Genomic DNA, 27,045 nt, shown 5'->3' with positions numbered 1-27,045 from the left:
ACCAAGCTGTCACTTCACACCACAGCTAATGACATCCTGGCACACAAGGAGCAGGAGGGGGGAGGGGCACAAGGATTTGGTCATGACCTGCAGCAGGCCACCTCAGAAGTGACTAGATAACCTAGGAATTTATGCCAAGAGGGAATATGACAGGAACACATTATATCCCCAAAACCTTCACAAAAGATAACTGCAGCATACCAACAAATCTGAGGGGTCATCTACTGGATTGAGTCTCACACACACACACACACACACACACACACACACACACACACACACACACACACAGAATATGACATTCGAAGCACAAGATCGCATAGTAAAAAGCTGAGAAAATGAAGATGTCTGAGAGATGTTAAAAAATATAGTTTCCCGCAAAGATGTATTGAGACGTGGAACAGTTTAAATGAAGAAGTAGTGTCTGCAACGAGTGTGCATACTTTTAAAGTAAGATTGGATAAGTGTAGATATGGAGACGGGACCACACACACACACACACACACACACACACACACACACACACACACACACACACAGTGAAAGGCAGTTTGGTTTCAGAAAAGGAAGATCGTGCGTATTCAATTTATTATGTTTTTATTCAAGAGTGACTGACATACTACAACATAGAGAGGGATGGGTGGATGCTATCTACCTGGACTTGAGAAAGGCCTTTGATAAAGTACCACACAATAGACTGATGTGGAAACTAAAGATGATTGGAGGAGTAAATGATAAACTAGCAAAATGGATGGAAAATTACTTAATGGGAAGAGAAATGAGAACAGTGGTGAGAGGAAGGAAGTCCGAGTGGAAGAAGGTAACCAGTGGAGTTCCACAAGGGTCAGTGCTGGGTCCCATCATGTTTCTGATTTATGTTAATGATATGCCAGTAGGAATTGACAGTTACATTTAATTTATTATGTTTTTATTCAAGAGTGACTGACATACTACAACATAGAGAGGGATGGGTGGATGCTATCTACCTGGACTTGAGAAAGGCCTTTGATAAAGTACCACACAATAGACTGATGTGGAAACTAAAGATGATTGGAGGAGTAAATGATAAACTAGCAAAATGGATGGAAAATTACTTAATGGGAAGAGAAATGAGAACAGTGGTGAGAGGAAGGAAGTCCGAGTGGAAGAAGGTAACCAGTGGAGTTCCACAAGGGTCAGTGCTGGGTCCCATCATGTTTTTGATTTATGTTAATGATATGCCAGTAGGAATTGACAGTTACATGAACATGTTTGCGGACGATACTAAAATTATGAGGAGAGTAAAGAATGTGGAAGATTGTAACAAGTTACAGGAAGATCTTGATAAAATATATGAGTGGAGTAAGGAGTGGCAGATGGAATTTAATATAGACAAGACCCATGTTATGAAAATGGGAAGAAGTAGATACAGACCAAACAGGGATTACAGGCTGGGTGATGAGAAAATTAAAGAGACCAATGAGGAGAAAGACTTAGGAGTAACCGTGCAAAACACTTTGTCACCGGAGAAACACATTAACAAGATTTTTTGGAAAACATATAACATGCTTCAAAATATTGGCCTTGCATTCCACTACCTAGATGAAGGAATGATGAAGAAGATATTATGTACCTTAATAAGACCCCAGTTAGAATATGCAGCATGTGTCTGGTCACTGCATATGAAGAAAAATGTGAAGAAGGTGGAAAGGGTACAGAGGCTGGCAACAAGGATGGTACCAGGACTCAGGGAGTTAGACTATGAGGAAAGACTGAGGAAGCTGGGGCTGACCACATTAGAAGAGAGAAGAACAAGAGGAGACATGATAACTATGTATAAATTGGTGAACAAGATTGACATACTGGACAGAGAGTTGATAAAGGTGACCACAAGTAATCATCTCCGAGGACATGGAAAAAAGCTAATAAAGGACATCTGTCTAAATGACTGTGAGAAAATACAGTTTCCCGCATCGTAGCATTGATAAGTGGAATAAACTGAGCAGTGATGTCGTTGACGCGGTGTGTGTCAATCAGATGAAAGAGATATGACAGGAATGGACAAGGAGACAGGACACAGAGAGCTTAGTTCGGGCCCTGTAATACACAAATAGGTACATACAAATAGATAAACACACACACACACACACACCAAACATTGGCTACCAGACACCGAGTGGCCCTTCTCAGGCTGGGAAGAGGCCTGCTGTGCCACCCACGGCTATGACACCTCCTCCCCCTCCCAACGCATCCCAGCCAACCTATGCCACACGTCACACAAACATGGTCACTCCACTTAAAGCCCCGAGGACTGACTGTTACCAACACAGTGCGAGCCATAAACAGCTAAGTTAAGGTTCTAATCTTAAGTCTCCCTCAATCCCCATATGTATATTTTCAGTATGTATGTATTGCAATTACTAATAAACCGTATTATTAATATTATCATTATTATTATTATTATTACACACACACACACACACACACGAGTGTGCATAGTTTTAAAGAAAAATTGGATAAGTGTAGATATGGAGATGGGGCCACACGCTTGCTACCTCATTCGCCACCTCTCCACCTCCCATTCCACGTCACCGTCTCATGAACCTTCCACGCCACCGTCTCATGAACCCTCCACGTCACCGTCTCATGAAGCCCCGCTACTGTCCCGAAGTTGAATTCATGCAGGCCCATTCGACTCAAGCAGAAGTGTTAAGCAAGCTCCCAGCTTTCTGGAAGTCAGTCAAGGTCAAGGACTCAACCAGTGAACACAACACCTCTTGGACTACCGTGGGATCCACCTCACCCAGCACTTCACCACTGCGACACCTCATAAGTATCACTTCCCCTCGTCCCGTGTTTTTCCACATTGCCTCCATATAGGATTAGTATTATTGTTAGGTATTAAGTTGGGTTCTTTATATTCATTTATGTGTTATATGTATATGTGTATGTCAATTTCATTATTGGGTTATTAAATAGCTTTTTAAGTGCCCCCTTTGCATATCCTCACCAGTTGAACCTGCAATGTTTTTTTTTTATTGTTATTGTTCACCGGCTCCCCGATGCCAATCTTACCCATTTAACCGGTGAACGTAACAATTGGCCCTGTAAAACTACAACTAGGTAAATAAACACACACCAAGCTACCTCTCAGAAGTAGCTCAAATACAGTAGTGCAGTAAGTGTCATCACTACTTGCTTGGAAGTTAGGATAAATGCACACAGTGAGGGCTCCTGGATATAGGGCACTTCTAGCATGGTGCACACTCCAAGCTTGGTCATCTCATTCATCAAGGCAAGAAGGTACTCATAAAGAAGTCACAACACACATGTGTGATGTGTACAATGGGCTGTCATGGCTCCAGAGTACAGATAATCACCAGTGAGAGCATTGTAGCCACAACCAACACCACCTCTGCCATCATCCTAACAAGAGTACGTACATGCTGAATTATATGCAATATAAGAATGACATCAATCACTCTAGACTCTTCACTTACTTGACAAAACATAACTATATTTACAAGAGATACTTTTATGAAACAGCTTTTATCATGACATATACCAGACACTCAATTCAACCCTTCCACAGCTATTCTTCCTTCCCTCCCTAATGGGCTATATTTCAATCAGTAAAACATCTCAAGTATTACAAGAGCATCACAAATTGCTCATCCTCAGTGTGACAGGTGAGTCTTGCTGCAAGCATACCTCCTCCTCACCTCAGCCACTCCCACCACCATGAAGCACGCAACTTTTTTAACACACTCATCACTTTGGTACTCATGGATGCATCACCAGTCTCACTAGAGATCTGGAGCTAAAGAAATGAGACAACACAGGTGAATGTATGTAGACATCTTATCTCAAATATGATCCAGAGTATTTAGCCAAATACTTGACATCATCATCAGCCTCTATGAAACCAATGTAGGACAAAAGTCTCCCCCAGTTTATCAACTCTTCTCTATTGGCTGTTTGTCCATTACAAGCCATCCCAGCTGAACTGATTTCATCTCTGCATCTACAATTCTTCCCACTGTAAATATTTAAAATCTTTCTCTAACACTGTATAGCACAGTATAACAATTTGCTTCTTGATGCCAATAAGCACACCATATTTTCATGCACTGAAAACTTCTGACCTCAATTAAGTAATACTATCCTCTGTCAAACCACTTTACCTCAAATTCCAGAAGTGTTCCATGCAACTAAGAAGCTATACAGTGTTAGGTAGACATTTAGCTAAACTATGAGAAGCCATGATATGATGAACACAATTCAAGCAATTAAAACCTGTGTTGTACTGGAGGAAAATATGGATATAAAATGAATGTATAATGCTCTCAGCACTCAGTCTGCTTCAGCAATGAAACCACCACAGGACATAAAACTGACCAATAATCCCTACTGAAAAATTTGTTGAGCTCCAAGAGCTTTTAATTTCCAAGGGTGAACAAGGCAATATGGTTGTGGCATGTGAGTGAGTCTTCACATAGTGCATGGTCTCATCCTAAACCTGCATATTTTCTGTCTACACAGCATAGCAAGCAGCACACTCTCCATTACCTTAACACCAACACACTGCTACGCACCATTACTGAAACACTAGAGCCAGACTTGTTTGTCAGTCCATCCATCCCATATTTTCATCCAAATGGAATCAAAATTTACAGTAAACATAACACCATTCAAAGCTTTAGATAATAACCTGAAGTGAGACACCCTCCCAGTCTGCTTCTGTTTTTTTTTTCCCTCCCTAATTTTCTCAGCCCTCAGCCAGTCCCCCTTACATAAAAAAAAAAAAAAAATAAATAAATAAATAAATAAATAAATAAAAAAAAAAATAAAAATAAAAAAAAAATAAATAAATAAATAAAAAAAAAAAATCATACCTTTCCTTCCAGTAGAGAGCATAATCATATCCACTTTCTCCCAACAAGTAAACAAAGAAGCTAAATTGTAGCATAAATTGTTAAAAAATAAAAATAAAAATAAAACACTAATTCTAATAGCCAGAGAAAAAAAATAACCAATATACATATATTTTTTTCTTTATGGATGTGACACACACACACACACACACACACACAAAGTGGAGTGCCACAAGGGTCAGTGTTAGCCAACATTGTGTTCCAGATTTATGTAAATGACATTCACATTGAAGTAAAGTTATATTAATTTATTTGATGATGCTAAGCTGCTAAGAGTAATCAAAACCCAGGACTGTTTGTTGTTACAGGAAGATGTAAACAAAATCTATGAGTGGAGTAAGAAGTGGAAATTGGAGTTCAATGTCAAGAAATGTCACATAATGGAACTAGGAAAGAGCAAGAGAAGACTGGTATGGAATTATCTGATGGGAGAGGAACAAATAATGCAGACTAAAGAGGAAAAAGATCTGGGAGTAATTATACAAGAAAATCTGAACCCCTACAAAGATGGTGCCGGAACTAAAGGACCTAACATATGAAGAACGGCTGAAGGAAATGGGACTGGCAACCTTACAAGATAGAAGAGAACGAAGAGACGTAATAACAATGTAGTACAAGATAGTCAATGGCATTGAAAAGATAGACAAGGAAGTTCTAGTGCTGGTGACAGAAGATAGGACAAGAGGACATGTAAAGATCAGGATGAGGTAGTATGTGAAGGATATTGAAAAATACAGTTTTCCACATAGAATGGTGAAAAAGTGGAATGCAGAGTAATGAAGTTGTTACAGCACATAATGTGCACAACTTTAAAGAAAAATTGGATAAATGGAGACATGGAGACAGGACACTATGAGCCCCACTCGAACCCTGTACAATACAACTAGGTAAATACACACACACACCTTTCTTAAGTGGTGGTCACATTCCAAGCTGTGCACATCAACATCAACAGTCTGTTTACTTTGTGCCTATGTTGGCATCCAGAGTAGTATTCTTCAAAAGTTGACATTTGTCATAGTTATGAGATTCTTACCATAACTTAGAACATCCATCAAAAGTAATTCATACGTAATAAGTTATGACTTTAACCGATCTGTCTATCATAGCTGTCAGCAATGTGTAGCACTTACTTCACTTCAAATATTGAAAAACAATGCAATACCATATAATAATTTCTAAAAATATTTTCTTTCCTTTTTTGAGAAGAAACACAATGGATAAAAGTGTAATTCAATCTTCTAAATAGAGTGGATGTGATCTCATAAAAAACCACACACAATGTGTTCATGGTAAGGATGGCTCTTATACAAGACAATCCACAAGGCCATCACTACTGCACAACTACACTTCCCCTGCAGCAAGATATCTAGGTGTACTGATCACATTAATTTGGGGGATAAGTGGATTTCTCCTTTCTGTGTCACCCTGTCAGGCTTCCTTCACTAGATTGGTGACAAAGGGAATATCTGTACGATCAAAACAATACCTTCTGATGAGTTTCATGTCATTAAGTTCATTCAGTACATCCTATCTGGTTAAATAAATGGTGAGCTGGATATGTTATGGGGTTCATATGTCATAAGTCCCTCATGGACTTATGACTGACAGTACAGTTTATGATAAGAATGTGCCATTTAGTCCTTTCTACAACAAGTTTCATAGGTAAGACTCACCAGGACTGATTCATGAATATAGGCCAAGGGCATTACACCACAGACAAAACTGGTAACCCTATGTGCAGATAGTGACTCTCCCCACACAACAGTGGACGTTTTCACCTTACAGTGTGTGTGTGTGCGCGCACTTGCTTTCTACAAGAGACCAGGAAATACTTTCTTGCCAAGCACTGGTATATGACAGAAGCACTAAAAAAAAAAAAAAAAAAAAAAAAAAAAAAAAAAACTCAAGTAGCAAATATCTCATTTCTTTAGTCACTTAACTTTGTAGAGGGCAGTCAGCTATTAAGTGCTCAAGAGCACTGGCACAGGACACAGTAATTACCTTAGAGTAAATTCTCCAGCTGAAGATAATACAAAACATGACAAATGATATTAACAGATATGACAAGTTCCTCCCACTTTCCTTTGTATGCAGGTTACACAGAGTTCACCCTGAAGCCCCACTCAGACCAGGAACAATAACAATACTCAGCAACAAGTGTAAGTCCAGATCTGAAGCTGGAAATGCCTGGCAATGCCTGTGTGCCTTGCAACAGTCAGCCAGATGGAGAGCGTTGCACCCAAGCTCCTCAAGTCTTTCTGCTTCTCATGAACATCAGCACAGTGAAGGGAAAGCACCATACCATCTTACAGCATGTATGATATATATTCATTTGCAGCGTAAATTTTCAAAATCTTCTGTGATTCCTCTTAGTCCATGAATGTGGTCAAGGCAAGATGACAGGGAAGTATCACAGTGGCTTGTTCAAATTGGCAAATACCATGCAAGAATCAGTGTCATATATTATAGTCTTGACATTTGCTTACAATTCACACAATGACTGTTCATCACAATACACTGGACTCACAATGAAGAGTGACTTAATAGTGCATTTTGATAGCTGTATGAGATAATTTTTCATTCATATGGTAAGGATTCAATTCTTAAAGCATTACAGTGCAAAGGCATCATCTTGGGTCCTCTGAAGGCAAACAAAACTACACCTGTACTAATGAGCTGAACTTCCAGATTGGTAAGACAGACAGAACACACCTCTCTACAGAATGCTTGCCAAGTCACCTTGCATCTTATTGTCACTAGCTCTCTCCTACAGTAAGTACTCTCAGCTAAGTGGCTACTTGACCCCTGCAGTGCCTCCAAAGACAGAACACTGGAAACAATTCTTTAGTTACGCATGAACTGTTAACAATCACATTTACAGATGATCAGATCTTTGCCTTGTTTGTACACACATCAAGGTGGAACACACTTTGTAATATATCAGAAAATGTGAACATGTAATACAAAATTTAACATTTCAATTTCCAGAATTTCAAAATTATTTGTTTTATTTTGTAAAATCACTAACATCTCCAAAATTCAACTATGACAACACAAACTTCACTGAAAACTTTACCAAACATAAAACTTCCTTGAAAAGAAGAAATGTTGGCACATCTACAACACAAAACACAAAAACATTTCCCCCAAGTCTCACTGCCACCAAATTCACTTCAAAACCACTCCAATGATGCCATAAATAAAAAGGATAAGTATTGTTTTCACTCTTACCCTCCACTTATACTAAACAAACCCATAGAAGCTACAAAACAAAGAATGCCGTGAGAAGTCTCATGAAAAGTCTGCTGGGGACCAATATGACACTTGCATGAAATGACTGTAACCATCAGATCACAAAGGATTACAAGACAAGACCTAAACACTTCACTACAGAGTGGACACAAATATCAAAAAGCAAACATCTTTGTAGTCACCTCACCTTAAGCATCTTGTTTGTGTTCCTGGCCCAGCAATTCATGACCATTCCTTACACCTGTTCTAAAATGGTGCATCAACACAAGCAAGCAGCAAAGCACAGGAATTGTTCAAACCTATCTTGAATTATTAAATTTACCACACTGCTCACTACATCTCAGAAGAGATACTCAAACAGGACTCAGTAAATCAGTAAACTGCAAAGTCAGCAGCTCCAAATGCACTCATTGAAAAGATTCAATAAACTTAACTATAAACCACTCCTTCATAGCCTTCTTTAACTTGATAACAACTGGTGCAATGCACTGAGGTTTTTATCAATGCCCTGTGTACCAGACATTTTTCAGCACGAACCATACAGACAACTAGATCTAGGCACCATCCCTTTGTAAGAGTAGCAATGGCAGAGGACCCAACACTCTCTCCACAAACAGGACCAAAAATATCCACCACTCCCTTTATAGGGATTTCAAATAGTCAACAGGCCACTTCTATGAGGGCTCTCAGTATGGAAACAGAAGAGCAATCCTGCCACTTCCCATCACAACCAAATACATCATACTTCATCTTCACAGCACACATCACAGGTGCCTGGCAATGGTAAGGACATGACAGAAGTGATATAACACTTCCCACTGGCAAAACCACAACCATTAATATCACATTTCCCCCTACAGATTAGCAGGAGTGCAGCATTCCAGTCATTTCTTCCCGTTGCTAGTTGTTCAAATGCAGACGTTACCCTCCACAGTATGTGTTTTCTCTCAAAATTCTAGCTGAAGAGCAATATTCAAAACACAAGTTGAAGGCTGATGAAGCATGCTGCCACATACACAAAAGTGTCCACACCCCATCACTGTAGCGGTACACATAAAACAAGAAAAATTTTGTTACTTACCTTGAGAAGATTCATGTTGCTGACCTATAGACCCTGATGTTCCTGGACCCGCATATAACCCTGAAACAAGCGGAACAGGCAATGTACTTCATGTCTACCACCCAAACACTGACATGCTATTTCAAAAGATACCACAAGTCACAGGATAATTTTCAAATGCAAGTAGTGAATGTACTCAGTGCTAACATTTGCAGCATTTAATGAACTATGAAAGAAGATGTGAAAGAAGACTCTGGAAATGTTAGGAATTGCTGCATTAATTTTCTGACACAAACTAGTAACTAGGATGCACATTGAGGTGGAAGAATGAGAGTATTCCAATAAGGTATAGGTGGAAGTGAAGGTGGTAATTACCTGCAGCATCCCTGGGAAGAAGCCCCATGAGTGGTGGTCTGATCACCATGGGTGGTGGACTGGCTAAAGCCTCCTTCTTCTCATCCGCTTCTCCCATCTCTCCCCCAGCCTCCCCCCCTAAAGTGGTGTCGTCGCTGAGAGAGTCGTCCTTGACAGTGGGAGGTGGGTGCAGGGAGGGGCGTGTGCTGCCACTGCTGGTGGGAGGAGGGGGGAGAGACACGGGTGCCTCGCAGCTCCCCTGGTAGCCCTGGATCCGCTGCCTCAGGATGGAACCTTCCGTTACAAGGTTGACAGCCTCTGGCATGCGGTTGTCTTCCTCTCCCACGGCTCCCTCCCCTTCATCTTCCTGCTTGACGTTTGGCACATCTGGGGCGGGGTGGGGCGCTGCTAACAAGGGAGGTGGGGGCAGCTGTACGGAAGGCGGGAGTTGTGAGCTGCGCGGCGCAACGTCCCCTCGCTGAACAGAGGGGTTGAGGGGCTTGGTGAGAGCTGCGGCTAGAGTAGAACCCTCCAGGTGTGGGCTCAGTTCTGCACGAGCCGGGGGCACCTCTGAGCGGGGTGGGGTAGAAGGAGTTGCGGTGGAAACTGGCAAACTGAGAGTTGGACTGCTGGCTGGTCGGCGCTTTTTGGGTGGTGGTGAAATGTGGGACGGCTGCTGCAACACGTGGCTGGTGGGGGAGGGGGTGGACCTCAGGTGGGGTGATGTGGGGCCTTGGACTGCTATGGCCCCAAGGCTGCTCACCACCTTGTTTACCAACCCTCCCTGCAAAACAAAACACACATCATTATCATCTTGTATTTGTTCATTTCCCTAATGTAAGTAATATTTTGCACTGAACTGAGTTATCATCTATCAAGGATGCCACAACACACTCTAAACAAGTTGCCAATAGTACACAAACTCTGCCATACAATAGAGACAATGTTATCTACTACCTACATAAAAAGTGACTATGTATGGGTTATTTGACTGATTACAAGATAAAAAGTATAAAAAAGACATTATCAAACACCCATAGGTAAAAGAATAGAGATAAAAAAAAAAGGAAAAAAAATTTATTCATAAATAATGCAATGGCGTAAGTGTTCTCTGATCAACTTGAGTTGTTCTGCCAGAACAAACAGTAGCCATGGAGAACCTGATGAATGAATAGTGTTGTGCAGGACATCACTAACAGGAGAAGCATGCTGGTGGGCTAAGCTTACTCCAGCATGGGGTGTGTGTCTCACCTGATCTCTGTGCAGCTGGTGGGTTGCAAGGTGTGGTTGTTGTTGGTTCTGCTCAGTCAGTCCTTTGATGTGGAGCAGCTCAGCTGTGCGGAGGAAGGTGGTGAGTCGGTCTTGAGACACGTACACCTCCCCCTGGTACACGAAGCTGAGCAACGCTGACATGTCCACATATGCAACATCTCTCAGGATTATTATTGGATGCTGGCATGGATTTTGCTGCAAAGGAAGGATAGTTTCATTAGCGACACTTCATGTGTGTGCCTTTGTGCTTGTGGCAGGCAACACTTCCTTCAGGTAATAAAAAAGCTATATCACTTCTACTGCAAACTTTATCGCATACAATCTTGCTTATGAAATCATTGGATCTCATCTATATAAGTATTACCAGGATCTGCTTGAAAGCGTAAGAAAATGTCCCCTAAACCTTAATGAGGCAGTAACACTAACCTTGAGCAAGTTTCTGAAATATGGGGAGCAGGCTGAGAGCACCACCTTGTGTGCCTTTAAGCTGCGTCCCTCACATGCCAGCGTCACGTCCACAAAGTCCTCATGGTCACGGAGGTGCTCGAACGATGTGGCAATGTTGCTGTGAAAATTGTTCCACCGCAGGCAAAAGTGTTGGTCACTACCCATGGCGATCATGTGCTGCTTACTGTTGGTCCACAGCAGGCGAGATGCAGAGAGAGGGAGAGAGAAAATTGGATCAGTGAAAGTTTACATCAAGAGAAACAAACATGAAAGAAAATTTACAAGAATAATTCCATATGTAAGAGTTTTCCTATTCCAAAGACCTTAACCTAATCTTCATTCACTACCCAGGCAACAAACAGTACGAGTACACTGGATGACTATAGTTCTGAGACACCAATACTTTCAATTCAAAACTTAAACTAAACCTAAACCCTCATTCATTCCCAAGGCAACAAACTGCTTGACACTCCTCACATCAGTCACGGCATAGGAGCCATGAAGGAAGCTGCTGCTGCTGCTGGTACAAGCAGGTCACTCTCACTCCACACTGGTACATTATCTGCCACCCCTGCCCACCACCAACTCACTTATCATGAGGCACTGTACTATTCCATGTTATCCACCATCTCCCAGCCACGCCTCCTATGCACACAGAAACTAATTCACCTATGTAATCTTTATGGATACAGATTGAATAGAAAATGCTTGAGAACTGTCTTACGAGAAATTGCACTCACTAAAATCAAATTTGTCTATTGAAAATTTGCTGACTTAGAACAAATTATAATAATAAGACAGATAACATTATTTCCAGGACATTGATATTCCATTCACATGGAAAAAATACACTCATCTACATGGTGCTGAGAAAAGGCAACACAAGTCAACCTTACAATGCATCACAGTGTTTTATGATACAAGTTATAACTACAAAACATAAAAAAAACATCGTTACATAAAAATTCAGCACCTGGATTTCCTGTTTACATTCTCACTAAGGCACAAACACCTCTACTTGATTCAGTGTATGTGATTTCCCAACAAATCCAATAAGTAACTCAATGCATTCACGGCTACCAACCCCACTCTAAATGGGAAAAATGCGGACATTAAACAAAAACGGTGATGATCATCATTCAAGGCTACTGAATGATTCCTGTCACGTTCACAAACCAACTTCCCACAAATTGTACTGTGCTCTGATATCTTATCTTTGAGTAGATACATCACCAAGCCCAGGTGTTAATGGTTGTTAAGTACGTACATTTGGAATGGCGTGTATTTACCTAGATGTATCGTACAAGGTTCGAGGGGGGCTCATAGTGTCCTGTCTCCATTAATCCAATTTTTCCTTAAAGTTATGCACATTATGAGCTGTAACAACTTCATTATTCAATGCATTCCACTTTTCCACTGTTCTATGTGGAAAATCTGTGTGTGTGTGTGTGTGTGTGTGTGTGTGTGTGTTTTCCTTTATCTTCTCAACAGAATTCCAGTCAAGCTCAAGTTGTCTGATACCCAAGAAAAGTAACAACAAATGAAACTAAGGAGAGTGCAAAGGGGCACTTGACCTACACAATGCAGCTCCTGTTCACAAAATTAACTTAAAAGTGTGTGTGGACGTACGAGTTTGCATGTAAGACCGTCGCATGTCACATATTCATACAAACATGGTATTCTTATTGACATTTTACCTTAGCAAGGTATAGTTTTCATGACTTCTGTATTTTTGGTGATTTGAAATTCAGTATTCATATAAGTCCCAGGAAATCAATGGCAAGGGGAGATGAGACAAGCAATACATCTGACAAGAAGAAGTCGGTTCCATGAAAGAAGCCCATGTCCTTGTGATTAGATAAACGTATGTACCTTACTCAGTGGCAATGCTTCCACTTGACGTCCTCATGAATGGACTACATGGTGACTAAGCACTGTTCTCAGCACTTCAGGAACCAGAGACAAAGTACAGCAGCCCTCTTGCATACCACTGCCTTTACTGGTTTCCTTTACCACTAAAATTTTTTGAAGGGAGGTATGAGACTACATTAAGAAGGTGAGTGTTTAGGTACTTTAAGGTAACATGATGAAAGGCAGAACAGTGAGTGTAGATAATGGTCACTACTTGATAGCGTGTGTGCCAATGTTGTGGCAGAGATTTAAAAAGGCAAGTATTTCAAAGTGCTTGTGGTACCAAAAAGGAGCAAACTGTAAACTAACAAAAAATCCTACTTCTCTAGTGTGTTTGTTCTTCAGTCACATTTCTTTAGACATTAACTCTCCAAACCACCTCTTTTCCTTCATAATGTCCTACCCATACCTACTGTAGCTTCTCTTAGACATTAACTCTCCAAACCTCCTCTTTTCCTTCATAATGTCCTACCCATACCTACTGTAGCTTCTCTTTGCATTTCTTAGTGTCTCATTTTATATCTTCTTGTCATTACATAGATCTATTTCCTCTCATACAGGTAATGTGCTCCACTGTCAGAATGAACAGGTGGGTCTTCCTTACCTAATACATGCCTCCCTGCCCCTCCCTGATCTACCGACACACAGCTTGCACTACATGACGAGGTAGGCTGTTATCTCAAGGCTACAGCTAATATCACTCACAAATATGCAGATAACACACACCTGGGAAATATTAAAAGCATAGGCTACTTTTATGATGCCTAAAAGTGAGGTGACTATGGGAAATCTTTGTTGAGTGAACACGAAATGAAGCTTTTGAAGTTGTGAATATGCTAAGTTGCTTACTGGAAAGGATGGGTGTATCGATATCCAATGATCAAGATACTTAACCCTGAGGAAGAAGTTATCAATTCATTGAGGCATCAGTTTGCATGTGATTAGCTTTGTGGTGAGCGCCTCCCTTGAAAATATTTGAAATCAGGCATTCACCCGAAGATAGACCTTGATATGCACTTGAGGCAGTTAAAAATCGACATGTGAGACTCACAAGGGCACACATCTAATCAGTGACGCCAGTACCAATGCTCGTTTGTTGAGCTTATCATATCAGGTAATCATTTATTCAACCCTTGCACTATCCTGACAGCCACTCTCATGCCAGTCACTACCTATACCACACTTACATAAAACATTACAATAGTCACAGTCATTCCTCATGTCAGAGTGAGAGACTGACACCCACAATGGTCTTCTAGGATAAATTGGAATGCTGGTGGTAATCTCATGTATGACAGCTCTACCTATACCAAGCCATCCAGTCAATCCAAATGCACCAAATAATAAGTCTGGAATACCACCAACTCTAATCATTCCTTGTATACGCACTGTCAGGAATTGCTGATCACACCCAATAAAAAGATAACTAAGTACAGATGATAATTTAATAACACAAACCAAGATATCATAACTGTAGATAATAAAAATGCTCATAAAAATTCAGCATAAGCCTGTCATGAATATAAATCAAAGGTGGAGCTGAAGGAGGCAAGTACTAAATGAAGCACACCAAGCCATCCTCACACCAACACTGTAATGAAAATATCACAAGCTTGACTCACATCTGATGTCAAGGCAGAACAAAACAAAAGCTGCCAATACACTAAACCTTTCCTTATGAAGAAAAAAAAAAAAAAAAAAAAAAAAAAAAAAACTATTCTCCACTGAACAAAACAAAAAAGCAATATCTTATAACAATGACTGGTGGCTGATGAAGTCAAACAAAGCACACTACTAACAATTCAACTTTTGGCCACACTGGGAGACAACAGTGTGTGGATGCAGTCTTTACTCAGCAACAAGGGGCTGGCAGCAATGGAGACTATCATACTATTCTCTCTTAGCAACAGCTTGTGGTCTAAATCAATGTTGCATATCACACCATGAGACTTAATTCTAGTATCTTTTTTCTTTTTATGTAAGAGGGAAAAGCTGCTAAGGGCAAAAAGAGAGAAAAAAAATAAAAAATAAATAATAAATAAATAAATAAATGAATAAATAAAATAAATAAATAAATACTATACAAATAAGAGCCCATTTAGAATGCCCTATGCAGGTCCAAGAGAGTTAGCTAAAGGAAAAGGATACATGTCTTGAAACCTCCCTCTAAAATAAGATCGAGTCACAGGAAGATAGAAATGCACAAGTGGGTAGAGTTCCAAAGCTTACCAGGGAAAAGAATGAATGATTTAGAGTACTGGTTAACTTTAGCATTAGAGGTGGATAGAATAGGGATGAGAAGAAGAAGAGTCTTGAAAAAAGTATACTATTAGGTTTACTGTTCTGGAGTTCTCTTTAGGGACTGGTGCATCACTTACCCATTTTTTCTTTTCCCTTTTTTTTTCTTCTTTTGTTTCCCTGAGCTTATGATCTACTCTAGAAGGGAGGAAAGGGAGACAGGGAATTTAAGTATCTCACCAGTATTAACAATCATATTTCCCCGGACATTACTTTTATTTATTTCTATTATTTTCTCTGGTTTCATAATGTCATTCTAATACAAAGGGTAAATAGTAACATTAAATCAAATGGTCTAGTTACAAGCCAAGAGTCTGCTGCTGCATACAAACCCCTGACGTTCACATCCCTTCACTACCAAGACATCACCTCTTAGTCCCACACAACTCCCGTGCCACCTGTCCCTCTCAGTACATACCTTGAAATCCCCTGCCACCTGCCCCTTTTAGTACCCTGCCATCTCTGTACATGTCTTGCCATCCCCTGCCACCTGTCCTAAGTACATGCCCTGCCATCTCCTGCCACCTATCCTTAGTATATGTCTTGCCATCCCCTGCCACCTGTCCTAAGTACATGCCTTGCCATCCCCTGCCACCTGTCCTAAGTACATGCCTTGCCATCCCCTGCCACCTGTCCTAAGTACATGTCTTGCCATTCCCTGCCACCTGTCCTAAGTACATGCCTTGCCATCCCCTGCTACCTGCCCTCAGTCCATGTCTTGCCATCCCCTGCCACTTGCCTCTCAGTACATGTCTTGCCATCCCTGCCACCTGCCCTAAGTCCATGTCTTGCTATCCCCTGCCACCTGCCTCTCAGTACATGTCTTGCCATCCCTGCCACCTGCCCTCAGTCCATGTCCTGCCATCCCCTGCCACCTGCCTCTCTCATATCATGCCATTTCAGTCACTGTATCAGATAACAGACATGTTCATCATTTATATATATATATATATATATATATATATATATATATATATATATATATATATATATATATATATATATATAAGAGGAGAAATCTAGTCAAGGGCAACAAAAAACTATCAATCAAAAAGGCCCACTTAAATGCCAATCCCCAAGCAAGTCCAGGAGAACTTGCCAAAAGAATGGGGTAGAGGTCTTGAAAAACAGTCAATCTCCTGTGAGAAATGAAATAGCCATAACAATTGTGCTGGGTGACAAAGGCCTTGAATGAATCATCCACTATTCAACCAGGTAGTATTGTACATAAGTTATCTATATCCCACAATGACATCCATTTAAAAGTATCAGCCAGAAATGAGGCAGCCATATGCATACCTTTCATGATTACAAAGATAGCAGTGTTTGCCATGACAGTTAGTGCAAGTGGTCATTTCACATTTCAACTTCTTAAAACTCAAGGCAGGAGTGAAGAGCTGAGAAAATTATCGTAAAAAATTGTTTCACTTTGTCTCATCTTCATTTGGAGTTGTCATTTCCTGTCGGGTATTTTTACTCCCCACTATCAAGTACTGTCACGCCTGCTGGTCCTCCACTAATCTCTTCTCACCTCAATGTATGGCACTTGGAAATGTTAACCTCAGCCTCTTTATAAAAAGGTAAAATTACAAAGTATCACTACATTACACCTTAAGACAGGTAATACTTCCTATTTGGCTAGGAAAGTGTTAAGCAAGGTCATAAGAGTAATACAATAAAATAGATAATCTTAATGCATATAACTGCAACAATAACAAAAAACTACTACAAAAAGACTGCCACTATGAAAGACAAATTTCCAACATAATATTTAGACTGCCACTTGATACCTTTCCCTAGATACCAATCACTCTAATACATCTTTACTTGTTTTACGGCTACATCTGAATAGCAATATATATCCTTTTCATTACTTTCTTATAGATGCTTATAAAGACTCCATGCATTGCTTCTGGTGCTGGTAATTGCTTTGTGTTGCAGTGAAAGGTTAAACAAGACAACTGAAGGAGCACAAAGACAGATGACCAGGGCAGGACAGTGTAAGCCTAACAGTGACAAATGAGGTGACAGACTGGAGACATGAGAGGGAATCCCAAGAGACAGGAAGCAGTACTCATCTATCATTATATACTATACTGTCACACTATACAGCCTCATCGTCCTTCACACCACACAATCCACCTTACATTACATAACTTCCTGTGCTCTACTACATTATCTTCAGGACATTTTCTCTCTCTCCCCACAAGACATCTGACAACCTATCTTCTAGTATTCCCTGAAACCAAGTAACCTCTCACTATGTAGCACATGGGGTTAGAGTCACATCAAGACCAGACACACTACATGCATTACACTTTGAGATAAGTTAGGTAAAGTTAAGTAAGATTGTAACTATGCTAACTTAACCACACTCAAGTAAGACCACACACCAGATGCAATACACTTGAGTTAGGTTAGGTAAGATAATAACTATGCTAATTAAACCACCCTCAAATAATACCACACATTAGATGCAATACACTTTGAGTTAGGTTTGGTAAGATTAAAACTATGTTTACTAAACCACACTCAAGTAAGACCACATACCAGAAGCAATACACTTTGAGATAGGTTAGATAAGATTGTAACTAACCAAACTTAACTCACCTCAAGTGTAGTTAAGACAGTTCTTCAAATGAGTTATGTATTTCAATAGAATAAACATAAATACAAGACTTGTGCATTTTTTCAGCTTCCTTCAGACTTAAAGCTGCTATAAAATGCACAAGCTTTTCTTGGCTCAGTAACAGGTGCATACATCTAAGTAGATTAACTCTCATAAATGCAAGACAAGAAACTATTAATCAGGAATCTCATAAAAATGCACATTAAAACAAATCATCCTACATCTGCAACATGGAAAACAGCATATCATAAGTCATTCCTATGCATCTTATCATAACACCTGAGGCAAAATACACATGCACATTATCTTGAAATACTGCTAATAACACACACACACACACACACACACACACACACACACACACACACAGGGACAACTACTTAGCAAACCATAAACCAACCCAAACACACTCTCTTAAAACATAAATGACTGGAGCACCACCTACCCTCTATGCGTAAGTGTGTCCAAACTTCCCCAAACCCATGTGTAGCAGTAAAGAATTAGCTCACAGCCACCCACACAAGCCCACCACATACAAGGCAGCACCACGACGCCTGCCTGCATCCCCATGGAGAGTGACAGGTAGGCTACATGCACAAACTCAGCCCTTCGCGCCTACCCCGCTCGCCGACACACCTGCTAGGCCTCTACCAGCTCACCTGAAGAAGGCGCCGCCACACACCAAGCCCAGGGACGCAGTGTGGCAGTCCAATCCTCACAATATCACGAGGAGAGAGCCATAATGCTCCCCCCTTTGTTCAGAGGACCGCCAGGCTCACACACCGAGATGCAACATGCCTAAAAATCAATAGCTACCACTCCATCCAGACCCTCTCCGCTGCTTAGTGTAGGCCTACCAGGTGAGAAACGAGCTAAAATCACTCCCCACTACCACCTATCGTATCTATGGGCACTAACGCACGTATTTGGCACGACATGGGAGTGTTAGGGCAGCCTGTGTACCTGTGTGTTGCATGGTGTTGCAGGGTTGCAGGGTAGGCCTGGGAGCGGCGCGGTGGCGGGTGGCAGACAGGCAGGCCCACAACCCGCCGTGATCAATAATTTCCCTTCCCCTCCGCGGCTACTCTCCCCTCTCCCTCACCCCCCCAACTCCCACTCTCACATAACACCTCCACGTTCACCTTTCGCATTGCACTAACGCATCTTGACCCTGTATGCAAGTAAAGGCCAGATTGCAACACAGACACCCTCTCACTCTCTCTTTTCTCCCTCCTCTCTCTCCCCCGCTCCGTCTCCCTCCGATGTAACCTTTCACACATCATCTCTTCGCTCTTATGCACTTAAATAACCCATCTAAACCCTTATAAAGCAAGTAAAACCCTTAGATATGGACACGACACCCCCTCCCCCCGCCTCCTCCCTAAAGGGGTGACGCATTCCACCCAAATAAACACTGACTTAACTTTTTGTTTGTAAACACACCTTTCTCTTCTTATCTAGTGGCTAAATGTACTTGAAACTTACTCTATGGGACTTCATAAAGGGTTGTACTTACCTTAAATCTACATGCGCCCTGTATTTTAAGCGGAGGCGCTGAAAATATCACAAAAGGCGCACTAAAGCCACTCATGACATGTTTTCGAGACGGTCAATGAACTCACTGCGTCTTTGTTACTCGGGGTTCCAGTACTGCCCGGCCGAGGAGGGAAAGTCCATAGACGCCATGACACTGCGCCCCTCACACGCTCCGATCCTCCTTACTTTCTACTCTCCAGTGTTGCGCGCCACTCTTCCCTACTCGCCACGCACACTTTGTGGAGCTGGATGCTATATGTAGTAAGAATCAAGGCCCGTATGGTTGCCAGCAATAGTAATTTTGTGTTATATATCACTTTTTCATGATTTTGAAGGCATCTTCCTCGGTGAGGGTACAAGCACATTACAGGAATTTGCTATACTTTATCAGACACATCCTGAAATATCAAGATTTGGCAAGTGAAAGTACTTTTTTAAAAGACTTAGTTGTTCACATAGTAAAATATTATTAGACCTTGTTTACAACTTTTCTACCTGTCCTAATGCCTCGTTGCCTCGCCTTATGCTGCACTGATAAATAAAATAAGTTGCCAGGCACCACATATTGCATATACTGAAGCCAGCATGACGTGCAGCTTCAGACCGGCTGCCGACACCGCGCCTTTCTATAGCAAGGGAAATGGGTTTGACAAGTTACTGGGCAATCCCGCGCCTCCCCATGCATATCACGGTCGATAAGAATGCAGACCGAGCGCCAAGTTCAAAAAAAGTTACCCACTTGCACGTGATGAAGCTGTTTAATAGGAAGGAGATAGGAGGAAACTGGTTCTCAAATAGGGCGGAAGATGACTGGAATAGACCCAATTATCAGGTTGTTATGCAGAGTCAATAGTGAGCATGGAGGGAAGACTGGGCAGAATTTATGGACAGGGGTGAATAAGCGAGTTGATAAAGAGAAGGAAGAAACTGGTTCTCAAATAGGATGATACACGACTGGAAGAGATTTATTCAGCAGGTTGTTATGCTGAGGAAAGAGGGAGGTTTAAGGGAAACAATCTGTGAAACAATGATAATGATGAATAACAACAACAGCTGCTGCAACGACAACAAAGCAGATTACGATGTAGTAGTAGTAGTAGTAGTAGTAGTAGTAGTAGTAGTAGTAGTAGTAGTCAAAATCAGACAAATAACAAAGAAACTAACTAAGAAGAAAAAGAAAAACAAAAAACAACTCAAGGCATTCTACCTACACCAACACTACTTGTACCGGAAACAGGTGAATTCCACAGGTAACATTCACCAAACGTTGCCATGGAGACAAGTATGCAAACAACACGTGCGATAGAGGAGCCTGAGACGTTAGCTGAGAAAAAAGCCTCCTTGAACTGTAAAAAATAGAGAATAACTTACGAGAATAGAAGAGAGGGGTTGGTGTGACTGTCTTGGAGTGAGTGAACAATTTTTCTGCCCCTCTTTCCGTCCTGTATCCCCCTCTGTGTATGATATTCAGTCTCCTATCTCGGGAATTCCCTTGAGTGACCTTGCGACATGAGATAAGTTACTGCGTTGTGACATACAGTATACATCCCAGAGCGAGTGTATGATTCATATGCGGTTTATGTAGAAGATAATGAATGGTGAATGACAGTGAATGACTAAAATTTGGGTTAGGTTCGCTGTGTACGGATTGTGAATAGATTCCTAGGTGATCGTATAGATCCTAATGCGAGTAAACGATTCAAATGCAGCTTATATAATGAATAATGAACGATGTATATTGATGAATGACAGTGAATAATTAGAATATAAAGACTAAATAGATTCCCGGATCAATATACACATTCCAGTACTAGTGTTATGTTTCAAATGTGTATTATTTTATTTATTTATTTATTTTTTGTAACGAGCAATGAATGATGAGTGATGTAATGTGTAATATGACGAATAACAAAGAATGCTATGTGAGAAATCCAAATGCGACTATCACGCATAATAAAGAACGAATGACGAATATGATGGATAGCAATAATAGATAACTTAGAGTCTTAGACAGTTCAAAACAAATGTCTCACTCTTTATGTGCTTGTATTAGTATAACGATGAATGAATAATAGAATGAGATGACGTTATATGAGCTTTGAATTTTATACATATGTGTTTTATTACGTCTTACTAGTATGCTGTTACATTTCAGTGACGATCTATAGCAGTACGAATAATGAGATGGAAAGATAACGTAAATAATAAGCAATTAAATGAAACTAGATGAAACACTAGATAAACCTACGGGTTATAACAAAATACACACCAAAGTTTACGTTTCAAGGGCGATTTATAAAGAATTTACGTTGTATGGATAATGAAATGAACGGGAAATGGTTAGTAATAAGTGAATAATGAAATGAAGTGAGTCATTGCCACGTCAATTGAAATATTACGTAAATAAATAGGATAGTATTATTAGTGTTGTATGAATAATGACATGAAAGAAAACGTTATGAAACTAATAGAAAGTTTTACCTACATATGAAACGCTAGATAAATGTATAAGTAGTACATTAATATACATTTCAGATTTTGCTTCGTTTCAAGGATAATTTATAAAGAAACTGACATGGAAATTGAAATGAAAAAAAGTACTTGCTTATAAATATCGCGTTTCAAGAGTTACGTATAAAGAGTGCAGTGTTTGAATGATTAAATGAAAAAGAAGTAGTTGTTTATACATAAGCGTGATAGCGTATGAACTGTGAATAAGACAAGAGTGTGGGTGTGTCTGGCCAGCGTGCGGAGGGAGGAGCGACAAGAACTGAGCTGTTTACAAGACCGTTCCTGCTTAGTGCTTTTGTATACCATGCTGGAAACTTCTCCGCCTAAATCTATAGACATTATTGAACAAGGTGAGTCTGTGTTACTGTTATTATCGGTAGTAGTAGTAGTAGTAGTAGTAGTAGTAGTAGTAGTAGTAGTAGTAGTAGTAGTGAACAGATAAGGAGCGGGAGAAGGAACACACTTTATCTACCCATCAAGCTGTCTACAAAACATTCACAATTCATAACTATCATTTCCTCTTCTCGTCACATGATTTACACTGAAGGATAACCAAACAACTAAACTCTAAATACCAGCCAACCCTCTACTGTCTCCTGGCCTGGTATACGAAAGGGCATCTCTGATTGATTACAGCTTTCCTTCACTGATACTTGGTACCAGACGCCTCGCTTACATTCCGTACACAACACATATCTTTATTCAATGTCATTCCTTTACGTGCTGCTGAATCCAATTGTAAATCAAAAGGCTGGGAACATTTTAGAGGAAGTTTCCTGTAAAATTTGTCATGATTTCTTAATTTTTTTTTTTTTTTTTTTTTTTTTTTTTTTTTTTTTTTTTGGTCTTATGGTGTTTCTTGTGGGTTCAGCGATCACTGGTGAGTCTTGTGGTGTCACCCAGAGTCACCTGTCTTGTGTACGCAGTGAGGTGAGGCACACAACACTTATTACCTAGCCTGGATCATACAGTCAGCGAGGGAGGGAGTCAAGGGTCCAGATTAAGTTAATTGACTATACGTGAAGTTGCAAATCATATTAATCCCTGGAATGTTAATGATGTTTGTTACTTAATTAAACCTTTAACAGAAACAATGAACACCATCAGGAGGAATGCACGTAATCCTTATAAGCATCTATGAAAAAAGAAGGGGATAGAAAAAAGAGTAGATTTTGCAATATGTGCCGAGTTTAAAGATTGGAGGCGGCTGGGGAACAAATATAGACGTCTCATAGTGATTAGTAATTAAGTAAAGATGAGCCGAACAACAAAAATCAATACTCTAACAATAGCACGCACTGAAAAAAATATATAATGCTGATAATTACAGTAATAACAATCTATCTATTTATCAGGCGCGTAATCTCACTACACCAGATAAAGCCAACCCTACCCTTACACACATATCATTCACACACTTAGTCACATCTGCCCCTGGTGGAGAGGAACAGTCTCGCGGACCTCCCCACAGCACCCACGGAGCCGAAGCAGACCACAACTGGCCATAATAATAATAGTAATAAATCTCTATACTCCACATCCCATAAGTGAAACGTGTGTTTTCTTTACCATAGACTTATAAGTATTTTTCACTGATTAATAGCTAGTGTAACTTGATATATTACTGCTACTACTGCTACTGCTACTACTACTACTACTACTACTACTACTACTACTACTACTACTACTACTACTACTACCACTTAGCTAGATAGCGTGTGTGATATTATGCTCTCCTTAAATTATAAAGCATAAATCAACTACCCGCTATAATAAAAAGCAACTACTACCACCACCACCACCACCACCATCATCACCACTACCACCACTACTACTACTGCTACTACTACTACCACCACTACTACTACTGCTACTACTGCTACTACTACAACTACTATTACTACTACCATCACCACTTCTACTACTACTACTACTACTACTACTACTACTACTACTACTACTACTACTGCTACTGCTATTACTATTATTATTACCATCACCACTTCTACTACTACTACTACTACTACTACTACTACTACTACTACAGGCGTGGAGGCGCGAGTGGGAGCGGTGGGTCATCACTGGATACGGCTGGAATGGGGAGAGGAGGGGCAGGAGGAGGAAGGAGACGATATGGGACTACAGGCCGAAACTGTACATCCTTCTTCACGTCCCTCCAGCCCTGGGTGAGAGAGAGAGAGAGAGAGAGAGAGAGAGAGAGAGAGAGAGAGAGAGAGAGAGAGAGAGAGAGAGAGAGAGAGAGAGAGAGAGAGAGAGAGAGAGAGAGAGAGAGAGAGAGAGAGAGAGAGAGAGAGAGAGAGAGAGAGAGAGAGAGAGAGAGAGAGAGAGAGAGAGAGAGAGAGAGAGAGAGAGAGAGAGAGAGAGAGAGAGAGAGAGAGAGAGAGAGAGAGAGAGAGAGAGAGAGAGAGAGAGAGAGAGAGAGAGAGAGACGTACTTTTAACGCACTCTAGTAAAAGTCAGTGGGTTTTCCAAGAGTATTTTCATGATATCAGTGACAGCATTAAAAAAAATCTATATAAAAAACAGAAAAGAGATAAAAAAAAAAAACTGTCAAAATGAGAGAAGAAAGCAGGAATGTGTGCCTGAATGTAGCGTATATTGCTACATTATGAAACACCTCTCAGTCACACTTCCGCTACTTTCAGAAGGCTAAAGGTGAAGAATCATGTTTGTAAGGATGTTTTAAAAGTTTGTCGCGACAGATTAACAAGATTTCTATATTAATAATACGAAAAACACCCTTGAAAATTTGTGGCGGGCGAGTGGAGTGCTTTCAAGGATGTTTTCACGCAAATAGTAACAAATTAACAAGATTTCTATATTATTAACATGAAAAACACTCTTAAAAACTTGTGTTGAGAGAAGAGCGGTTTCAAGGATGTTTTTTTCTGCTTATAGTGACAGATTGACAAGATTTATACACTATTAAAACGAAAAATACCCTTGGAAATTTATGGTAAGAAAAAGAGGAGCGTTTTCAAGGATATTTTCTAGCTAATAGTGACAGATTGACAAGAGTTCTACATCAATGATAAGAAAAACACCCTTGGAAATTTATGGTGAGAAAGAGAGGAGCGTTTTCAAGGATATTTTCTAGCTAATTGTGACAGATTAACAAGATTTCTATATTAGTAACATGAAAAACACCCTTAGAAATTTGTGGTGAGAGAGAATGGGCCGTTTGCAAGGATGTTTTCAAGCTTGTAGTGACAGATTGACAAGGTTTCTACATTAATAACACGAAAAACACCCTTGAACATTAGTGGTGAGAGAGAATGGACCGTTTACAAGGATGTTTTCAAGCTTGTAGTGACACATTCAGATTAAAAGGACATCTACATTATTAGCACGAAAAATACCCTTGAAAATTTGCGGTAAGAGAGTTTTTTATATAAGAGGGAAAAGCTGGCCAAGGGCAACTTAAAAACCAGAAAAAAGGCCAACTAAGTTGCCAGTCCCCTTGCAGGTATGAGAGAGTTAACCCCCCAAAAAAAGGGATAAATGTCTTGAAACCTTCCTCTTAAATTAAATCAAGTCATAAGAAGTTGGAAATACAGAAGCAGGAGAGAGTTAGCCCCCAAAAAAGGGATAAATGTCTTGAAACTTCCCTCTTAAACGAAATCAAGTCATAGGAAGTTGGAGATACAGAAGCAGGTAGGGAGTGAACCGTTTCTAGTATGTTTGTATCGCCAGGGAGGGAGAAGGAGTGAGTGATGCCTACGAAGACTACCTCGCTCTGGCCTATGCTAAAGAAGTGGACCCCGACACATACCCGCAAGATGAGGATGTAAGTATACCTGTTACTGTCTCTCTCTCTCTCTCTCTCTCTCTCTCTCTCTCTTGGTCTGTCTCTTATCTTCCTTCTTTCCTTATTTTACTTTTCATTTCTTCTTCATTTTTTTCCTTTTCGTTTTTTCCTCTATACTTACTTTCTGTTGCCTTATTCGCTCCCCCCCACCCTCTCTCTCTCTCTCTCTCTCTCTCTCTCTGTTACTTTTCCTTTGTTTCATCTTTCGTGTTCTATACTCGTTACGTCACAGGCAGACAAGAACACACACACACACACACACACACTCACACCCACTCTCTCTCTCTCTCTCTCTCTCTGTCTTCCAGGAATTCTTATACGCACCAAGTTCCTGGAAGACTCTACGCATTTCTGATTCCAGGAATTCAGGGTAAAACTGACGAAGAGTATAGGGAGAGACGCGTCCAGCCGTGAGAAGCTGCATTATAATTATTACTTCCCCCTATGTCTCCCCTCTCCTCTCTACTGTGGCCATAGTTTTTTATACCTTCTCATTTATCTTCGTTTCCCTTCACCATACTGCGCATGTCTGTCTTTCCTTGTTCTCTTTGTTTCTCTGTCTTCGTTCCTCTTTAAAATTTTACCTTGCGTGTCTCTAACGTTTTCTGCTTATTTCTTTTTTTTTTTTTCATCCACCTAACTACGTTTCTCTCTCGTTCTCTTTGTGTTTTGTTTCTTTTTATTCTATCTTTCCCTACATTTCTTCCCTTTTTCTCTGTTTCCTTCTTCTTTCATTTGTCTATTTATTCTTTACCATATTACTCTTTTCTCTCCTTCTATTTGTTTTCTTTTTCACGTTTTGTCTGTTCTTTATCACGCTTCTCTATCTTTCTTTGTTTACCTTTGCATCTCATTTATTCATATCTGTCTTGACCTGATTACGCTTCCCTTTTTTTATTTTTCCTTTGTTTTCTTCTATTGCGTGTTATAAAAGGACTTAGAAGGAATTATGGTTCTTTAGTCTTATTTTCTCTCTTTCTTTCCTCATAATGCTAAATAGATGTTGAATATTTTACTTTTAATCTTTCTC

General features: G+C 40.3%; 2 protein-coding genes across 17 annotated transcripts in view; one reads left to right on the top strand and one right to left on the bottom strand.

Annotated features, from left to right (window-relative positions):
- Positions 1-21,087, bottom strand: part of LOC123507565 (broad-complex core protein-like) — a 64,103-nt gene extending 43,016 nt beyond the window's left edge. For 9 of the 16 annotated variants that reach the window (XM_045260502.1, XM_045260504.1, XM_045260508.1 and 6 more), the window contains exons 1-5: positions 19,103-19,245; positions 11,281-11,485; positions 10,834-11,049; positions 9,604-10,366; positions 9,250-9,309 (exon numbers count right to left, since the gene is read on the bottom strand). In XM_045260502.1, the coding sequence (XP_045116437.1) occupies positions 9,250-9,309; positions 9,604-10,366; positions 10,834-11,049; positions 11,281-11,475 (1,234 nt within the window). In that variant the 5' untranslated portion in view covers positions 11,476-11,485; positions 19,103-19,245. Of the gene's footprint in view, positions 1-9,249; positions 9,310-9,603; positions 10,367-10,833; positions 11,050-11,280; positions 11,486-18,798; positions 19,082-19,102; positions 19,247-19,655; positions 19,897-21,046 lie in introns of those variants that run through there. The other 7 variants (XM_045260497.1, XM_045260496.1, XM_045260495.1 and 4 more) reach the window with 7 other exon arrangements.
- LOC123507566 (serine/threonine-protein phosphatase 6 regulatory ankyrin repeat subunit C-like) overlaps positions 20,881-27,045 on the top strand; it is a 20,521-nt gene continuing 14,356 nt past the window's right edge. Inside the window, exons 1-4 of the mRNA XM_045260511.1 lie at positions 20,881-21,083; positions 22,211-22,536; positions 24,234-24,372; positions 25,901-25,994. Coding sequence (XP_045116446.1) covers positions 22,491-22,536; positions 24,234-24,372; positions 25,901-25,994 — 279 coding nt within the window. The 5' untranslated portion in view covers positions 20,881-21,083; positions 22,211-22,490. The remainder of the gene's footprint in view (positions 21,084-22,210; positions 22,537-24,233; positions 24,373-25,900; positions 25,995-27,045) is intronic.

This window comes from Portunus trituberculatus, chromosome 22 (genome assembly GCF_017591435.1).
Source record: "Portunus trituberculatus isolate SZX2019 chromosome 22, ASM1759143v1, whole genome shotgun sequence".
NCBI lineage: Eukaryota > Metazoa > Arthropoda > Malacostraca > Decapoda > Portunidae > Portunus > Portunus trituberculatus.
The sequence above is the reverse complement of the archived record's forward strand: the minus strand, read 5'-3'. Positions and strand labels throughout refer to the sequence as shown.